General features: G+C 42.3%; 1 protein-coding gene across 1 annotated transcript in view; it reads right to left on the reverse strand.

Annotated features, from left to right (window-relative positions):
• The window catches only part of prex1 (phosphatidylinositol-3,4,5-trisphosphate-dependent Rac exchange factor 1), a 103,888-nt gene that overhangs the window by 59,241 nt on the left and 28,261 nt on the right, over positions 1–16,386 (reverse strand). Inside the window, exons 4-8 of the mRNA XM_069659859.1 lie at positions 12,972–13,076; positions 8,244–8,345; positions 7,692–7,853; positions 2,703–2,836; positions 1,325–1,440 (exon numbers count right to left, since the gene is read on the reverse strand). Coding sequence (XP_069515960.1) covers positions 1,325–1,440; positions 2,703–2,836; positions 7,692–7,853; positions 8,244–8,345; positions 12,972–13,076 — 619 coding nt within the window. The remainder of the gene's footprint in view (positions 1–1,324; positions 1,441–2,702; positions 2,837–7,691; positions 7,854–8,243; positions 8,346–12,971; positions 13,077–16,386) is intronic.

Consider the following 16,386-nt stretch of genomic DNA (forward strand, 5'->3'; position numbering starts at 1 on the left):
AAAGACAAGTCACGACTCAGGCGATGATTTACAAGCCAATTAAAGAGATAAACGTGATGCACCCTGAGAGCAGTAAGAGACCATCTTTCCACTGACTCAACAAAACCTCTCCTCGTACACCCGCTCTAATTTTATCATCCATTTAGCTGCAGGTGAGCCGCTCCTGAATAATGAATGGCCACTGGTAATGGGGTGCATTAGTCTCACACTCAAAGGTCATATAAATAGATCTGATACTTCAGGGCCCCGCAGGGAGCAGCTCCTGCTGATCTGAGAAAGCGGGGAACCGACTCCAGACACATATACTACTGTGTCGAGTCTCTTTTTAGCCACTGGGATGGATTAGATGGATTCTAGGAAATGTTATGTAAGAACATGATGACATCAAGATTATCTTTTTTCCTCTAAGTTCAAAACAAAATTATTGAACAGGTTGTGTTTAACAGTTTCTTTTACTGCAGTTTTTATTCTATAATAAATGTTTTCAGTCAAGCCTCCAGCAGATAACTCTAAATACTCTCACATTTGTATCTTTTACACTTTGTATGATAAGCTGTGTTCTAGGAGTTCATACATGTACGCCTTTTCAGTAAGGGGCCACTTAGTTCTGCGAATAAGTCATGTTTTTCTTTGTGGTTTCCCCTTCAGCGGCCTAAATGTGACAGCCAGCATGCAGAAAAAAGGTCATGTGAGCTTGCAAAACACTCTGCCAGCACGGAGGAGAGAAAAAAAAAGAGGAAACATGTGAGCGAGAGGAAGACAAGTGTTTCTACAGCATTATACAGCCTGCAATGTGCCCAGCGAGGTGCCTCGCAAACAAACCACAGTAGCAAAACGTGCTGACTGAAGTCGGCATTGCTGCAGGCCCACAGATGAGATGTATCTTTGGCACAATAGCTCAACCAATAGGCGAGCACTTCTAGTTTATCACCCATCTCAGGTTTACTTCAACACTTCCGATTTCTATCAACACCTTGACGCATTACCGAGTAGCTGACATGGAAAGCTGGTGTGTGAGGTTGCGAGCTACATCCTGTTTGAAACTAGGTGCAAGCTTAATACCCCACCCAAACTGTCAACAAGCACCCGATTCATATCCAACCACCAGCTTTTAAATGGCTCGGTTTCATGAACCCAGATTTAAGATCAAAATTAGCACTTTAGGCTGTAATTTTTTATCAGAGTGAACACACCAAGAGCTGGGTAACAGGAACATGTTTAGAGAAGACTCATGAGAAATTACACAGACGGCCCAGGTCAGGAGAGTTACATGAATGGACGTATAGACAATCTCCAAACGTAACGCTGCAGGGGAAACACAAACCTGTTCCATCTTCCACATTTTCCACCTCCATCACCTCCGTGTTGATTCGGCCTCTGAACACATAGAGGGGCCCGTTGATAGACTTGGTCCTCTTGGTGGACTTCTTTCCAGAAACCCTAGGAAATGGGACAACACCGCGGTTACTCTCAGCAGGAAAAAACATCCGCTGTTGCCAGCACCGCAGTAAGAAAAGAACTTGTGTCTGTGACATATACACATTCATGCAGACGCAGCTATGGCAGCGGCAGACACTTGTTGTTTTCTTGCATAATAAAAAGCTGGAATGTGGACATTTGCTACAAATGCTCTATGTGTAGTTTCTTTCCATTAGTTGGCCACCAGAAATCATTTTTTAATGCTTTCCTTTTTCCTCTTCTTGACCTGCTGTTGTGGAAGCTATTGTATTACTGTCTGGTATTTAGAGTGGTTCTAATGCTAACACCAGTATTATCTGATGCACCCTAAATTGCAGGACCTGGCATCAGAAAGGACACCACTCTATTAAACAAAATGTAAAAAATATCTCAGTAGAAATACACTCACCGGCCACTTTATTAGGTACACCTGTTCAACTGCTCATTAATGCAAACGTTTAGGCATGTAGACATGTAGACGATCTGCTGAAGTTCAAACGGACTTTGAACTTGGCATGGTGCCAGACGGGCTGCTCTTTATGACCACAGTGTACCCATCTTCTGATGGCTACTTCCAGCAGCATAACGCGCCGTGTCACAAAGCTCAAATCATCTCAAACTGGTTTCTTGAAAAAAGCATCCGCACACTGAAATCTGTGCAACAATCTTATTTAATTTGCAAGCTTTCAGTCAGAGTCCTTCTTCAAGGAAGGTGCAAAACTGCATGCTTTTTCCATTAATGTACTACTTTTGGCTCCAGCACCTCAATCAAGTTTAACACCGGGTGAACAGTGGTTTTTTTTATATTTTTGAATCTAAACTGGTTTCTTGAACATGACGATGAGAACTCAAATGGCCTCCACAGTCACCAGATCTCAATCCAACAGAGCACCTTTGGGATGTGGCGGAACGGGAGATTGGCATCATGGACGTGCAGCCGACAAATCTGCAGCAACTGCATGATGCTATCATGTCAATATGGATCAACATCTCTGAGGAATGTTTCCAGCACCTTGTTGAGTCTATGCAACGAAGAATTAAGGCAGTTTTGAAGGCAAAAGGGGTTCCAACCCGGTACTAGCAAGGTGCACCTAATAAAGTGCTCAGTGAGTGTAAAGTCTTCTTTACAGCTACAAAAAACAGTGGCCTACGCAGGGAGTTGTGCTGCAGAGCTGTTGATTTAAAGGTTACTCAGTATTGTGTGATTCAAATTAGGAATCATCTGCACCAGAGTTGTCTCTCACCTGGACTTCCTCTTGCAGTAAACCAAAAGGTTGTCGAACAAGAAGAAGACGCGCTCCTGAATGTTGCCAGCTGAGATTTTAAGCAGAGTTCCATGTAGCAACGGCTCTGTGCAAATGTCTGTCAGGTTGGTTCCCTGAAGAAAAAACAAGAGATTGAAAAAGACATTAGCTACATTATTACAGTGACAACATTCAGAGTAACAGAGTTGTATCCTCTTTGTACAGAGTGCTGCAAAAATAGTTTGTTTTATCTGAGTGGAGCATGGCAGCTCTGATAACACTCTCAGGCTAAATTGGGAAGATGCAAGAAAAACATTGTTGTCTGTATCAAAACTTGAAGAGTTCACAACCTCAGTGAAACAATATCAAATTCCACTTTGACATTTTAAACAAGTTGTTTTCATTCCATCCTGAATGATAGGAAGGAGTAAACACGGCTCTCCCCCACCCGACTTTAATTGACTCTCATGTAAAACTGCACTGAAATATTAAAGGGGAATTCTGGTACTTACAAACTTTGGTCCTATTTTTACTAGTTTGGAGTTTTATTGACAAGTGGGTAAAAAAAGCTTTGGATGTTCTCCAAGAGACAGGCTGTACTGTCTGCAACATAATCTTTCAGGGCAAATGGACCAGATCAAACTAAACGTCTACTAAAAGTGCTTGTTTTGGCCACTGACAGGCTCAGACTGTTATTCAAATCTTCTGACAACATTACTAAAACATTACTAAATGTTTTAACAAGAAAAGGCTGCTAATTGTTCTCTTCAAAGCCACCTGACTCTATTGACAAAAAACTGTGATTTTACCTCATAGCATACAGGAAGTACTGGTCTGCCGCTGGTAAGTGTGTTGGCCTGGTTGTGCGACTTTGGTGTTTTAAAGGGTTACCTCCAACCAAACAGAACACAATACCACTAGTCAATAGTCAATTTCTTAACGTGAAAAGCCTAATACCAAAACATAGCTGCCCTACACTGAGTTTTGTCAACTTATAGCTGCTTAGAAAGCCTCCAAACATGACTGTAAGGTTTTATAGAACTGGAGCTTTGAGCAAATTCAGAATGTGACTTAATTGGAAGCACTATCGCTAAAAGCGCCAGGGCCTTGTTTGGGACTCTTTTTTTACAAACAAAGCCTTCTCAGAATGTACACATAGGCTAAACACACATACAACTACAGCTGTATATGCAAAGAGGAAGGATGTACATGATTCCATACGGACTGTAGGAGGAAGTTATTTAGCCTTACTCTGATTCCTGAAGTAAAACGTGGCCAAATGCTTTGTACCTCTGTCATGCAAAGGGAAACAATCGATAAAATGTTTTAGATAAATAGCTTTGTCAGCTCCACTGCTCTTGAATGACACTCTGCAGCCGTTCACCTTCACAGGATGTGAGCAAGCCGGCAGCTATCAAATACACCACAACCTGTAAAGACTTAAAAAAAACATCCGTCTTAATGAAGCAGTACAAAGGCCAAAGATGCAAACCACCAGTGCTGGTCTGAAACTGTCAACACAACGGACTGCTAGACCTCAAACAGATATAATGTTTAGCCATGCAATACTTAATGCCATATTCTCTACGTTGAACTGTCTGAATTAAATTAAGATCAAGAGTCATCTGAGTACTTTCAGGCTCATTTCAAACGTACTACAGAAATGTTTAACATCATAAATCTGGTCTATGAGCCTTCCAGTCTTTGTTGAAGTCCATCTGGAACAGTTAGAAAAATGCCTCTTTGATTGACCACAGCATGGTGTCTAATTAACCTTAGCAGCTGAACCTCAGTAAAAAGTGATAACATTAATTAGGCATCGTTAGGTTCAGAAAAAATAATTCCCAGTGTTTTCAAATTGTACCTTTCATCGACACAGATACAAGCATGACAAAGCATGCAATAACATGTTCCTGCTCCAGTTGTTAATTACAGATTTAACCATTTCCAAACATCCAAATTCAAGCAAGCAGCAACTTTAATTTAATTACTTCTTAGAGTCTGTGAGCAGCAGGAGGTAAACATGCTGCCAACCAAAGCTGTCAAAACATGGCTGCTAATACATTCAATAAAAGACATCTCATTACTCATTGTTAAACGGATCATTCACCTCCAAATCAACTGGAACTAAACACACCCATGTGTGGACTTAGGAAGCCCCCCTCCTCCTCCTTTGGCTCACAGAGTGCCCACCACCCCCACTCCAACTTATCCCCACAGGCACACGCATATACATCAGAATCGGACTTCACTGTTGTCTTTGATGCATCTGACACGGGTCCACTGGAGACCCTTTGGAAACCCCCCGCCGACCACACCCACGCTTGAGCGTCCATAATTGATTCCCATGAGTGTATATTTATGATGGATGTTCATCGCTACTGAGTTCATAGACAGAAAAATGATTCTCTGAGCTTTTCTCAAGGTGCATACCGACAGAATCTGAGGAGGGGATTGTGTTTCAGACGATCGATTCAAACTCATGTTAACGGCACTGAGCTGAGGTGGGGGGGGGGGGCATGTACATGAGCCTGCGTTGGAGTCTGCGTAAGAAGTCATGGGGCATTCATGTAACATGTCCTGCAGTTCGTGTTTGCATGAAAAGAATTGCTTTCATGCATTTATAATGTTGCTGTTGTATACGAGAGTATTTGTGTGTGTGTATGTGCACAGTGTGTCTGGGCAGCGGTAATGCGTCTGGGCCTGATTCTGCACTACTGGCGTCCCCTTCCATTAGAGCTGGAGGTGATTATCCAGGAGAGTGGCTGGAGGGAGAGAAGAGCGAGACTAATGCTGTAAGGTTGTGGGGGGGCAGGGTCGGGCTGAAGTGCCTTTCCGAGCTCTTGCTGAGTAGTTCAGAGGAAGAGAACGGAGAAATTACCTGACTTGGCCGGCAGAAATTACAGTCAAACTTTTCCTTTTTTTTAAAAGGAAAAGTTTAATTTTGGCTTTAACCTGAAGTAACGGCTGCAAGCTGTGCAGTGACACAATCATCTGAGTTCAGTGATCATTCATGTCCAATCGATCCAAGAGGGGAAAAAAATAACTTAATGACGCATCTGAAAAGGGCCTCACAACAACACTACTTATGTGAAGGTTGCTGCATCATCATCAAACAATTATTTCCATTATTCATAATTATTTCCAACCAAGCAATAAATCATCTATCTTTTAAGAAATGTCAAATTCCATGAACCAAGGATAACGTCTTCAAATTCATTGTTTTGTTTCCGCAGTGTTAATTTTTTTTGAGAAGCTTGAACAGGATTACCTTTGACATTTTTGTTTTATAAAATCTAATTGATCATGAAAATAATTGGATTTCTCTCAATCTTGATCCTGATCCATTTACAGGCTAACCGCTTCAGCGCTTGGCCGGTAAATAATGCAATAATGGATGAGGTGCATCATGCTTGATAATCCACAAACAAAGGAAGAAAGGAAGCAACATATATTATTGATCATTTATCAGAAGAGGGAAAATATTCTGTATGATCTTTTATTATCAATATTTTGCAGCTAAGGCTCCAACACTTTTACCCCTTTCCCACCAAAATTAGCAAGTTGATGCAGGTTTTTCAGACCAGGGAAGACCCGCTAATAAATGCTGATTGTCTCTTTTCCCATTGCCAGTGAAGTATACTCCTTTTGGTTTCTCTTCGGCTGCGTCACCGTCTGACGTCACGAACGCACCGAAGACAGGGTTAGTAAACAATAGTACGCACAAAGAACTGTCAAATTGCTGCTTGGACGGAGACGGGCGAAAAAAATGCCAGAAAGGGGGCGGAGATAAGCGTGCCGACCCGGTTTTGTGTTACCATCATTGCCAATCGGAGCCGAGGTGATAATTACCTGGGTCTATCACAGAGTCATTGGACCCGGGTCTGAATGCCGATTGTAACATTTCCCACTAAGCACTAAAGCCGAGTGTTAGCAGTTTTTTTGACCAGTGGCAAAGTAGCTTTTGAGCTTACTGGAGGCTACAAAACCATCTACCGACACTGTCTCTCAAAACGTATGTTTAGCACGAGGATTTTCTCAGTTATTTGATGTATAACTTGATTTACATGTGTTGGATAAAACTCCCTTTATTTTCTATTACTGTAATTCTTATATTATAGTTTGACTTTAAATTTGACCGTCCTCTTGCAATTATTTGTCTGTTTGTGAAGCACGTCATAAGGTGCTATATAAATAGCTATTGTTATTATACAGAAGATAAAACATTTCTTGATTCTGAATTTGTGAAATTGTGACATTTATCAGAGTCAAAGGGAGAAAAGGAGTTGGCGGTTTTGGGATAGTGATAGTGGGATGTCCGAGTGGGGCCCTCTCTATGGGTCCATCCTTCAATATTCTTCCTTTCCACCCTCCAAAGGTCCCCTCACATAACCCTTCCAGTGCATGTGAGACTCCAGTTCGGCCTCCTAGGTCTCTTCTGATTGGGCAGTAGGCCCGTTGGCATCCCCCTTGGCACCCTGAGTGGGTGGATTGTCCCATTGGTGCCGGCTAAGACAAGGCCTCTGTTGTGGTGGGTGAGGGAGGCGTGAAAAATGCACTGGACCCTCCGCTCGGCTCCCAAGCCCTGTCCGTGGCCCCTGCGCTCAGAGCTCTGATTTGGCTACAGAAGCGCTTAACTCTTGAGATAGATGGAGATTGCAGTGGTTGGGGCATTTCTGAAATAAGTTGACTGTTTTCTAGGTTATGTTACTTCTATTTCTACCTTTTGCAGAAACCTCGTACAAATCATACTTGTGTTGCATTTCAGTGCTCTGACTAAGTATTTATTTTGTTCCATTTGTACCCTCTAAATGTCAGAGCACAGCCCCTAACCGTTATGTCACTATATTTCAGCTCTCAAGGTTCCAGCTCTCCAGCAAGTATTAGCCTTTTCTTCTTATATCGACCTCTATCTTGCCTCTTTGTGACATACAAGACTACTGTCCTGTTCTTTCTCATTCCACTTCACTCTGCCCGTCTCGCTCTCACCTCCCAGCCTTCGATGTGGGACTGCAGCTGTTCTAGAGCCTCCAGTTTCTCCATCTGCCTCTTGGTCTCATTGATGTTGGAGCAGACAGCCTTCATGGCCTGCAAAGCCTCCTCCACTGCTGGATAGTCAGCATGCTTCTTGGGGGTCCGCTTCAGCAGTTCCTAGTTGCAGAATGGAGAGAAAGCCTGAGTTTTTTAACTTTAACTGTAGAATTTCCAGAAGTAGACCCTTTAAAATACTTCAGACTTAGAAGAGCATGAAGTGTTCTGTGACCTTTAGTAAGAACAACTTCTTCTCCTCCAACAGTACAGTCGGAAACACGAGTAGGTGGGGAACATTGAGCCATAAAATGCCACTGGGTATAAAGTTTTTCGCACTAAAATTAAGCAAAATGAGTCACTGGTATTAATCAGCACGACTCAATATGATCTTAACTTTATCCATGTATTATCATGCATTATGTAAATTTAGGTTTTGGATTGTCTAAGCAGGCTATGACACGTCAAAAGTCTGTGTTGCAACATGGCACGAGTGCAGCAGCTGTACTGTACCTTCAGCAGCAGAGGGTACTTGCAGATCCTCTGAATGGGGGTGAGAAGGTAACCCTCCAGGGGGATGTCTGTGCTTTTCTTCCCTCCGAGTAGCATGCAGTGCTGAAAGTAAAACACAATCAAACAATATCACAAACCAATGTACCCCAAGACACATTAAATGCCCTGAAAAGAAATAGTTGGGGTGTTGGTTGAACTCGGGTAAAATCGGCGGCCCATGTACAGAGGCTACAGTCCTTGATGCGGCGGCCCCTGACTCGAATCCCTTCCTCGGCCCTTTGCCGCGTGCCATCCCCCATTCTCTATTCCCCTGCTCCCAACACAATCCACTGTCCCCTCTATTATAAAAAAGAATAAAAAGGCTAAAAAAATAATACATATGTATATATAAAAGAAATAATTATGTGTATAGCCAGACAGAAATAAAGATTTAGCAAGAGGCATACAGTAAGAGTGTGAAAAAGGCCTTTATGGTCAAGATAGCCTCATAACATTTCATCAGTAATTGCATATAAAATCCTTTTGTTCAACAGTGAAAGTGCGTCCAGCTTTGTCTGAACAAAGTGCATCTGGTTCATGTGATAGTTCAAGAGTCAATCGAACCTTTTTATACTGTTAACAATGTTTATTACCTAAGGCAGCACCTGTCTGGAAAAACAATTTGCAGCTGTTTGCATTGCTGTCTCACGCCTGTGTTTTCTTTTAGCAATAAATGACTTTAATTGACAGTTGTTGTCATATCTATTCAGTCACAGTCTGTTGCACAGGCATATCATGTCTATTACAGGTCCAGGTGCAGAAGAATAATCTGTCTCGGTTTGTCAGGGAGCAGAGACTGAGGTGTGGTGCATTTCCATATGTCTACTGCTTCTCCAAACAAGTAAACAAACCTGTATGCAGACTGAGATATTCTCTGTGCATTTGTTGTCATAAGAAAGTCGACATTGTGTGTGGGTTTTAGACATTAATTGTCATGCACTTTATACCTTTTGTTTTAGCAATTACTTTGTTCTACTTTAGCAATTTTAAAATCATAATACAGTAGACAAAACTTCCACTTGAAGTTTTACCCCTAATTTAAATCTTCCTTTAAAATGTTGCTTGGCATCTGTGCACTGCTTCAGTTTCAGTAAGTCCAAACCACCAGAGTTATAATTGGCGGAAAGGCCTTTATACCAATGACCACATCCTGTCAGCGAAGTTTGTTTCTCCGTCTTGTTTTTATGTTTTATAATTGGTTAAAGCACTTTCTTCTCTGGTTTTCCAATCGCTGTATTTTCTTGAGTGCCGTGTTGTTCAGCATTTTTATGTACACCAGAAAATCATTTTCTTCGGCTTGTCACGCATGAAAGTCAGGAGATTAAACAAAAAAGGCTTCCGTGTCATTTTAAAGGTTGCTTGTTTGCACACATAACTCTACGTCTGCAACTACAATATTTCTTCTGCTGAGCCGCTGAAAACCACCATCCACACTTTCACCAAACGGATCACTGAGAAACCTCTAATAAGCCTCATTTCCCAGAAGATTTGGGCTTTACCAAACCAGCCCTCAGAAATAGTTGAAAGGATGGGTGTTCTTCAGAAGAAGGGGGGATGGGGGGGCTTACAGTTACAGTCATGGTTTCTCTGCGTCGTGTTTTGCAGGAGCGCAGCCTGTCAGTGTGCTATGAGCTCATGGGACGGGATGAAAGATCAAAAGCAGCCATGCAGATAAACCACTCGAGTGTTCTCCAGTGGGAAAGGAGGCAGGAGATCACTTTAGAGCATTACAATCATATGGCAATTCCTTTCAACTCTTCGCAGAGCCTGAGAGGATGGCGAGGAGTGTGGGGGGGTGGGGGGGTTAAGTGTTTCTGATGGAAAAATGAGGGACAACTGAACTGAACTTCGGGGTTCCACGGACTCCTAATGTGTTTCTCTCCCACACACCCACTAGCACAACTAAGTCCTCGCTGACTCTCTTTTCTTCTTTCCTCTCATGTTCTGCTTATTTGTAATCTGCCGGCCCAAAGCCAGAAGTCCCTCTGCTCTTCACTCTGACCTCCTTTTGCTTTCACTTCCCTCTCTTCTCTTCCAACGCAATTAAGAAGACTCCATGTCTTCATGCAATTTCAGAAGCTCCCTTCATTGTGGAAATCAATTAGCATAAAAATAGTTTAATCCAAAATTAAATTCTAGTGGAATTAAACACGGCTGAAAAGAAGCCAATGGCATATTACACTGCCATTAATTGCGACAGCAACGATTCGCAACGGTCACTGATTTAAGAATTAGAAAGCCCTCATTCTGTATCCTTTACTGCTGCAAAAATAATCACATATTTTCTTTGCTACGTCAAATTATATTAAATCGTAGGGCTATACAAGACCAGAATTTTGCCATTCAATTCAGATTTGGATGTTCAATGTGAAGCTTTAACTATTTGTTCCTTTTTTCTTTCACTTCAGTGCCACACCAAACTCTGCATCAGCCTGCATGCATCTCATGTTTTACCTTTACAAGAAGCAAGTTTCCTTGGCTGTCGGCCACACATTAATTAAAACATTTCCAGTCGACTTATTCTAAGTGGTTCAAGTCAACAATATAATTTAACTGGATGAAGGATTTTAGTGAGCTAAGTTAGTGACAGCTCAGCTTGCAGCAACCAAAGCCCCACATTAGGATGTTTAAAGACCAGCTCCAATCATGTTTTAAGACGTATAAAATGCTCTGCTTGAAATAAGAATTGTGTCTGTTATGTTTTTTCTGCAAAATATGTTTAATTACCTCCCAAGGCATCTCCTCCTTCTCCCTCATTAAAAATTCCTGAATCTGCATCAACCCCACCCACTATGTGCTACATTTCTCCTTTAGTAAAATTACAGCCGAAAACAAAACACGTCTCTGCCATCGTTTAGTGGCAACTTGTTGAAACTTAGCTAGCTTGAAATGTCGTAATTAGTAGTAGTAACGTCAGTAGTGAGTTTGCGATGACGGTTACAGCTGGCTCGTGCGTCGCCGAAGTGGTTGCCATAGGTTTGTACATAATGATATGCATAGTGTCACCCCGTCCATTAACGGGATTGGCTCCTTAGGTTTGTGACGTCTCAAACCTGCCAATCTGAAAACGTGTTGTTCAGCCTGTCCTTGGTACACTGCAGTTTAAAAGCAGACAGGCCCAGCCATGGAGATGACTGCTGATGTTGTCCCTGATATGTCTTGTAGCACATGAAGAACACCACATGGATGTTTACAAGGTTAAACACTTGATTTTCACTGGCGGGGGTCTTTAACAAACTGCTGTAATGGCTTTATTTAGTGTGTTTTTAGCTGTAATCTTTACCAGGTCTGTTTGTCTTGGAGAGGAGGAGATCTCTGGGGATAAATCGTCTGCAGGTAAGAACCTTATGATTGATAAACTCTGAAGGAATCATCACCTAAAAAAGCTGAGCACCGACAAAAATGGCTCATAGCCCCTCCTGACATCCTGTGTCTCCCAAAGAAGAGTGCAGGGGAAACAACCTGCAGCTCTTATTTTTACTGCTTTGTATCATCAGGTCCTATTTTTTACAGAGGAGGATCATAACAACTGAAGGGTCATTTTTCAACCGTAAAGTTTACTGCAATCCATGTTGTCGCTGCTGCATTGCTCTCCGTACAATGACACAGCTGAAAACACACATGCAGAGATTTAGCTGACAAAACTACTCTTGGTTTCCGTCACTGATTATTCAAATCATTAACCTTTGGGGGAAGCCCAATGCTTTGTGTATCTATGAATAAACTGAGTTATGAATTAATCTTGTTTCTATTTTGCACATGGTTGCTACACAAAACACACAAGCAGGTTCAATGTTTGAGATTATACCGAGCGGGTCTGACAGCAGCTTAACACATAACCAGATGTTGTGTTGTGATTGTATTTTGGAAGCATCAATTTCACACAACACCCAACCAATTAACCGCTGCATGACTGGGCCAGGAGGAGCAAAAAGCCAAAGCACACAGCAACACTGTGCTCCCGATGTTTCCTCTGCTGTGGGTCAGAATAATGCCAGGGAAGTAAACCATCAGGCAGCGACAAACGCAGGGCCTCAGATCTCTCAGCCAATCCCATAAACGCTGCCAACACTCCACAGCTGGCTGGCCCAGAATCTGTGGTTGATTTCATTGGCTGGGACCCGACTCAAAGGCCCGATCACCATTCTCAGTTCATTTATTGTCCAAGGCCCAAAGGTTTAGGAGCCGAAACACAGAAACAGCTGGCAGCGGAAACACAACAAGAGCGACCTTGATGGTGGCTGCATCCTGTACAGGCAGGAAGAACCCTCTGGCCTTGTTATTGTCTCTGCCCTTTATTCAAGTGCTAATGTGGAAATGGAGGTGATATGATGGAAGGAACAATGAGGAAGAGGATGAAGTAGACGGAAAAAAGGAATAAGCAAGAGGAGAGTCACAGGGGGAAAGAAATGTAGGTCAAAGGAAGTCGGCTTTAAAGGGACCAGGAGTGAAGATGAGGTGAGGGGTTTATGTGGACAAACAATTAGCGAAACAGGATTCATGAGACTCATGTGACATGAAATAATGAAAACAGAGATTTTTATGCATAATTAGGAGAAGAGAATACAGAGTCACAGTGTCAAGAGGAAGGAAGCCCATAAAAATGCAGAAGGAGCTGGATTCGATGCGTCAGGAGTGGAGAAGCAATGTGAAGAATAGGCAGAATGAGGAGGAGCTGTGGTGACTTACCAGCAGGTAGGTCCTGATGTTGGGGATCTTGTTGAGCTCCATGAGAAGCCGCAAAGCCTTCTCGTGGTTACTGCAGTACTCGCCGTACACTGAGAAACTCTCCTTCTGCAAGACAGGAAGTAAAACACAGGTCAGGATTAAAGGCCTGGGACTAGATACCATAGCCCCACACAGCCTGTTAAAGGCAGGAGTAATGCGGCTTTATTCAGCCTCGCCATTAAAGGAGAAATTTGCCCCTGGAAAAAGCTACTCAGTCAAAGCTGGTGTTCTCTGTAATCGATAGAAGCAATAATATTTGAAATTGGCGCCATAGCTGTGGAGAGAGTTGTACAAACAGCTGGTGGTTTCGCCCATTCTATATTCCTACAACACCCACAGCATGCATTGCGCCTCTCCCTCTGAGCCAGAGATGCTGGAGTGAAATACTACTGTTAACCTACCAGTACAGAATCCGAAATACGACGAGAATATACCGGTGGCATTTGTTTTCTACCATAATGGCATTGCTCCCCATAATAGCATGACAGGACTGAGGTTGCAAATTGGCCCTTTAAGTATAAAAGGTAAAAGAGAAAAGCACCATTATTATTGTTTGGGAGGCAATGTTGCTGCCCAATGTGCTTCAAGAACAGCGCTTTACTATCAAAACTCCCACACTAGGGCTGCCACATACCAGCGTTGTTTGGTGTCAGTGTTAAAAAAGCAAAGGCAACATAATGGCTGGCCCTTTACACAGTATTAATGAGGGATCGCTATATAAAAAGGGCTCATAATTCATAAGCTAGTTTGCAGCCTTGAGGGATCTATTGAGACAACTGACAGGAGGAAGATTGACAGGGCAGAGCAGAAACAGGGGAGACAGCAGTTATTACAGTCTAATGAGTTTCACTTGTACTGTTGCAAGAAAAGTGGTGAATAGCTGCACATCCACAGCTGTCGTTGCTTATTATCATTAGTTGTAGACACGTTAGGATTTACAATACCAGGCTGTCATGAAAAAGTGTAACTGTGACCAAACGAAAGATTACTGCCTCTCATAAAGCTTTTTCAAGAGTTCTGTACTGGTATTCATAAACATCATTACACACTTCTCTTTTCTGAAGTAATCTACATCACAGTGAAAAAAAACTGCTTGCCAACATGCAGCAGTTCCTCTTTTTCAGGGGTGATAGCATCACACTGTACAACCAGACAGAACAACCCCAGCACTAATGAAAAGCTTTTGTCGAGCTGTCATTTATTTTTCTTTACAATGTGTAATCCAACACCCGGGCCTGATAATTTACTGTAGCTTTAAATGCATTATTCATGCAGCATACTGTAGAAGACAACACAGTATCACAGCTGCAGTTAAATTTCCACCCTGAAGGTTATTGAAGCCTTTGTGTATCCTTAACTATAGGACAGTAATTGGGATGTGAAACTGGCTGTGTGGTGGGGCCCGTGCTGGAGCTGTAGAAACTGAAACTGTCATTTGAAACAGCCTCGTAAGTGAAATCCAAACCTGCAGGTGCTCGGACACACGCTTTCAACCTTAACTGAGACGCAACTGCCTGAAGGCTTCGCTTTTAAGGCTGGATATGCCATAAGGCTACAAAGAAATAGTAGTTATTAAATCACCGTGACCATCAAGACAAAGAGCTTGATAGCATCTTTAATTTGAGCTCAGTGCAATTATAACACCTTTAAAAATACAAACAGCTCCCGAGCCAACATCCTGGAGAAGCACAGATGTGTGGTTACACTCCCACACACAAATTAAACTACATACAACATGTCACTGCAGGGTGTATGTGTGTGTTTTACACGGTAACCCAGCAGTGGTGACAGCAGCAGCCAAAACAAAGCTAACAGCTCTTTTTTTAGAACTCTGTGTCTCTGCTAGATCTCATTCCCTCAACCAGAAGGAGCTAAAATCGTCTGTACATGTGTTAAACAACTGAGCAGCACAATGTAAACGGTGGGCTGTGTTAACCACACGGGTGGGCAGGACCCCAAACACACCCAGAACCAGTTCCAAAGCACCACTGGGAGGAACAGCTGGGCCAGCATATGGCGTGAAACCCCAGTTACTGTCAAACTGAGTTAATATATGACACAGCTAGAGAAAGAGAGCAGGAGGGACTAGACTTGTTAATGTGCCTGTTCCACACTAGTCTATTTGTTCATATGTACATATAAGGGTTAATTATCCGTATTCATAACAGTCTAATAACGGCAACATATTCTGAATGCTTGGATAAAGGACTATCTCTTCCCATCTGTTCGGATGCATTTAAAGCGTATTTAACACTAGAGTGGTATTTAGAGTGAGGGGAGCTATATTCATAGAAATGTCTGGCCAAATTTACCAAATTTGCCAAACATTTCAAACCTGACGATTCTGAACGAGACATGTCATCGGAGGCGGGCGTCCTAGATTGATGAAGTGTAGTTTGGCAAGCTCCCTGTCTTCCGCTAGATAACTAATTTAATGTAGTCTGGTGGAGGTTTTCCAGGGCCCATAGGAGAAGCAGATAGCGTCCTCCTTTTTTCTTACCATAATGGCATTAGCTCAGCATGATAGCATGATAGGACTGAAGTTGAAAATCGGCGAAGTGGCCCTTTAATGTTCTGCTTTATGTAGAAGTTAACCCATTGAAATTAAACGATATTGGCAGGGTTAAAACAATAGACTATAGGAAGTGAAGGTTCGCATAGAGGCATGACCCATTTGTTTTAAGAAGCAAAGGGTGACAATATTTCGAAGACAGGTTGGAGCTGGAAGGAAGGTTAGCAAACTTGAAGACTAGCTCTTGCATGGCTAGCAGGGTGCATCTGTAATTCACTGAAACTTTCAAAAGTTAAAAACTCCTACTCTTCTATGGAAATAGCCAATTTTGGTCTTTTAGTGCAACTTGAAAGAGGAACAGGGCCTTTTTCAGATCACTGTGGAGGTTATTTTATCAATCACAAAGCAGGCAAAAAGGTGTGTCCCAAACTATACCCTGCCATACGATCTCTCTTACTCTTAATGGGACCAGGATTTACTAAATTAACATCATGCTGTACTAAAAAAAGACTTAAATCAGTGATTTAGAGCATAAACTTATTAGGAAACGTTTTACTGAATGAATAAATCTAGTGAGAATAAGGGCAGTGTTCATATGTGCTTCCATACAATCAAACCAGTTAAATCCTTCCTGTATTGGCTTCACTTTTCAGACTCTACGTCCACTTTTTATATAAATCTATAATGAAAACATCGACTAAACCAAAGCATGGTCCTTTAAAGTCTTCCTCTGGGCAGTCTATTTAGAAACACACTTTGGCTACAGAATGTGCCTTTTGCCTGTCTTCTTTCCCCAATACTTTAACCAGGAATGCTGTGTTCAGGGACATGTAAATGTAACCACTATCAGTTTACGCTAACCTA

This window comes from Semicossyphus pulcher, unplaced genomic scaffold (assembly GCF_022749685.1).
Source record: "Semicossyphus pulcher isolate SPU_LCO1_2020_fin unplaced genomic scaffold, fSemPul1.0.p SCAF_13, whole genome shotgun sequence".
Taxonomy (NCBI): domain Eukaryota; kingdom Metazoa; phylum Chordata; class Actinopteri; order Labriformes; family Labridae; genus Semicossyphus; species Semicossyphus pulcher.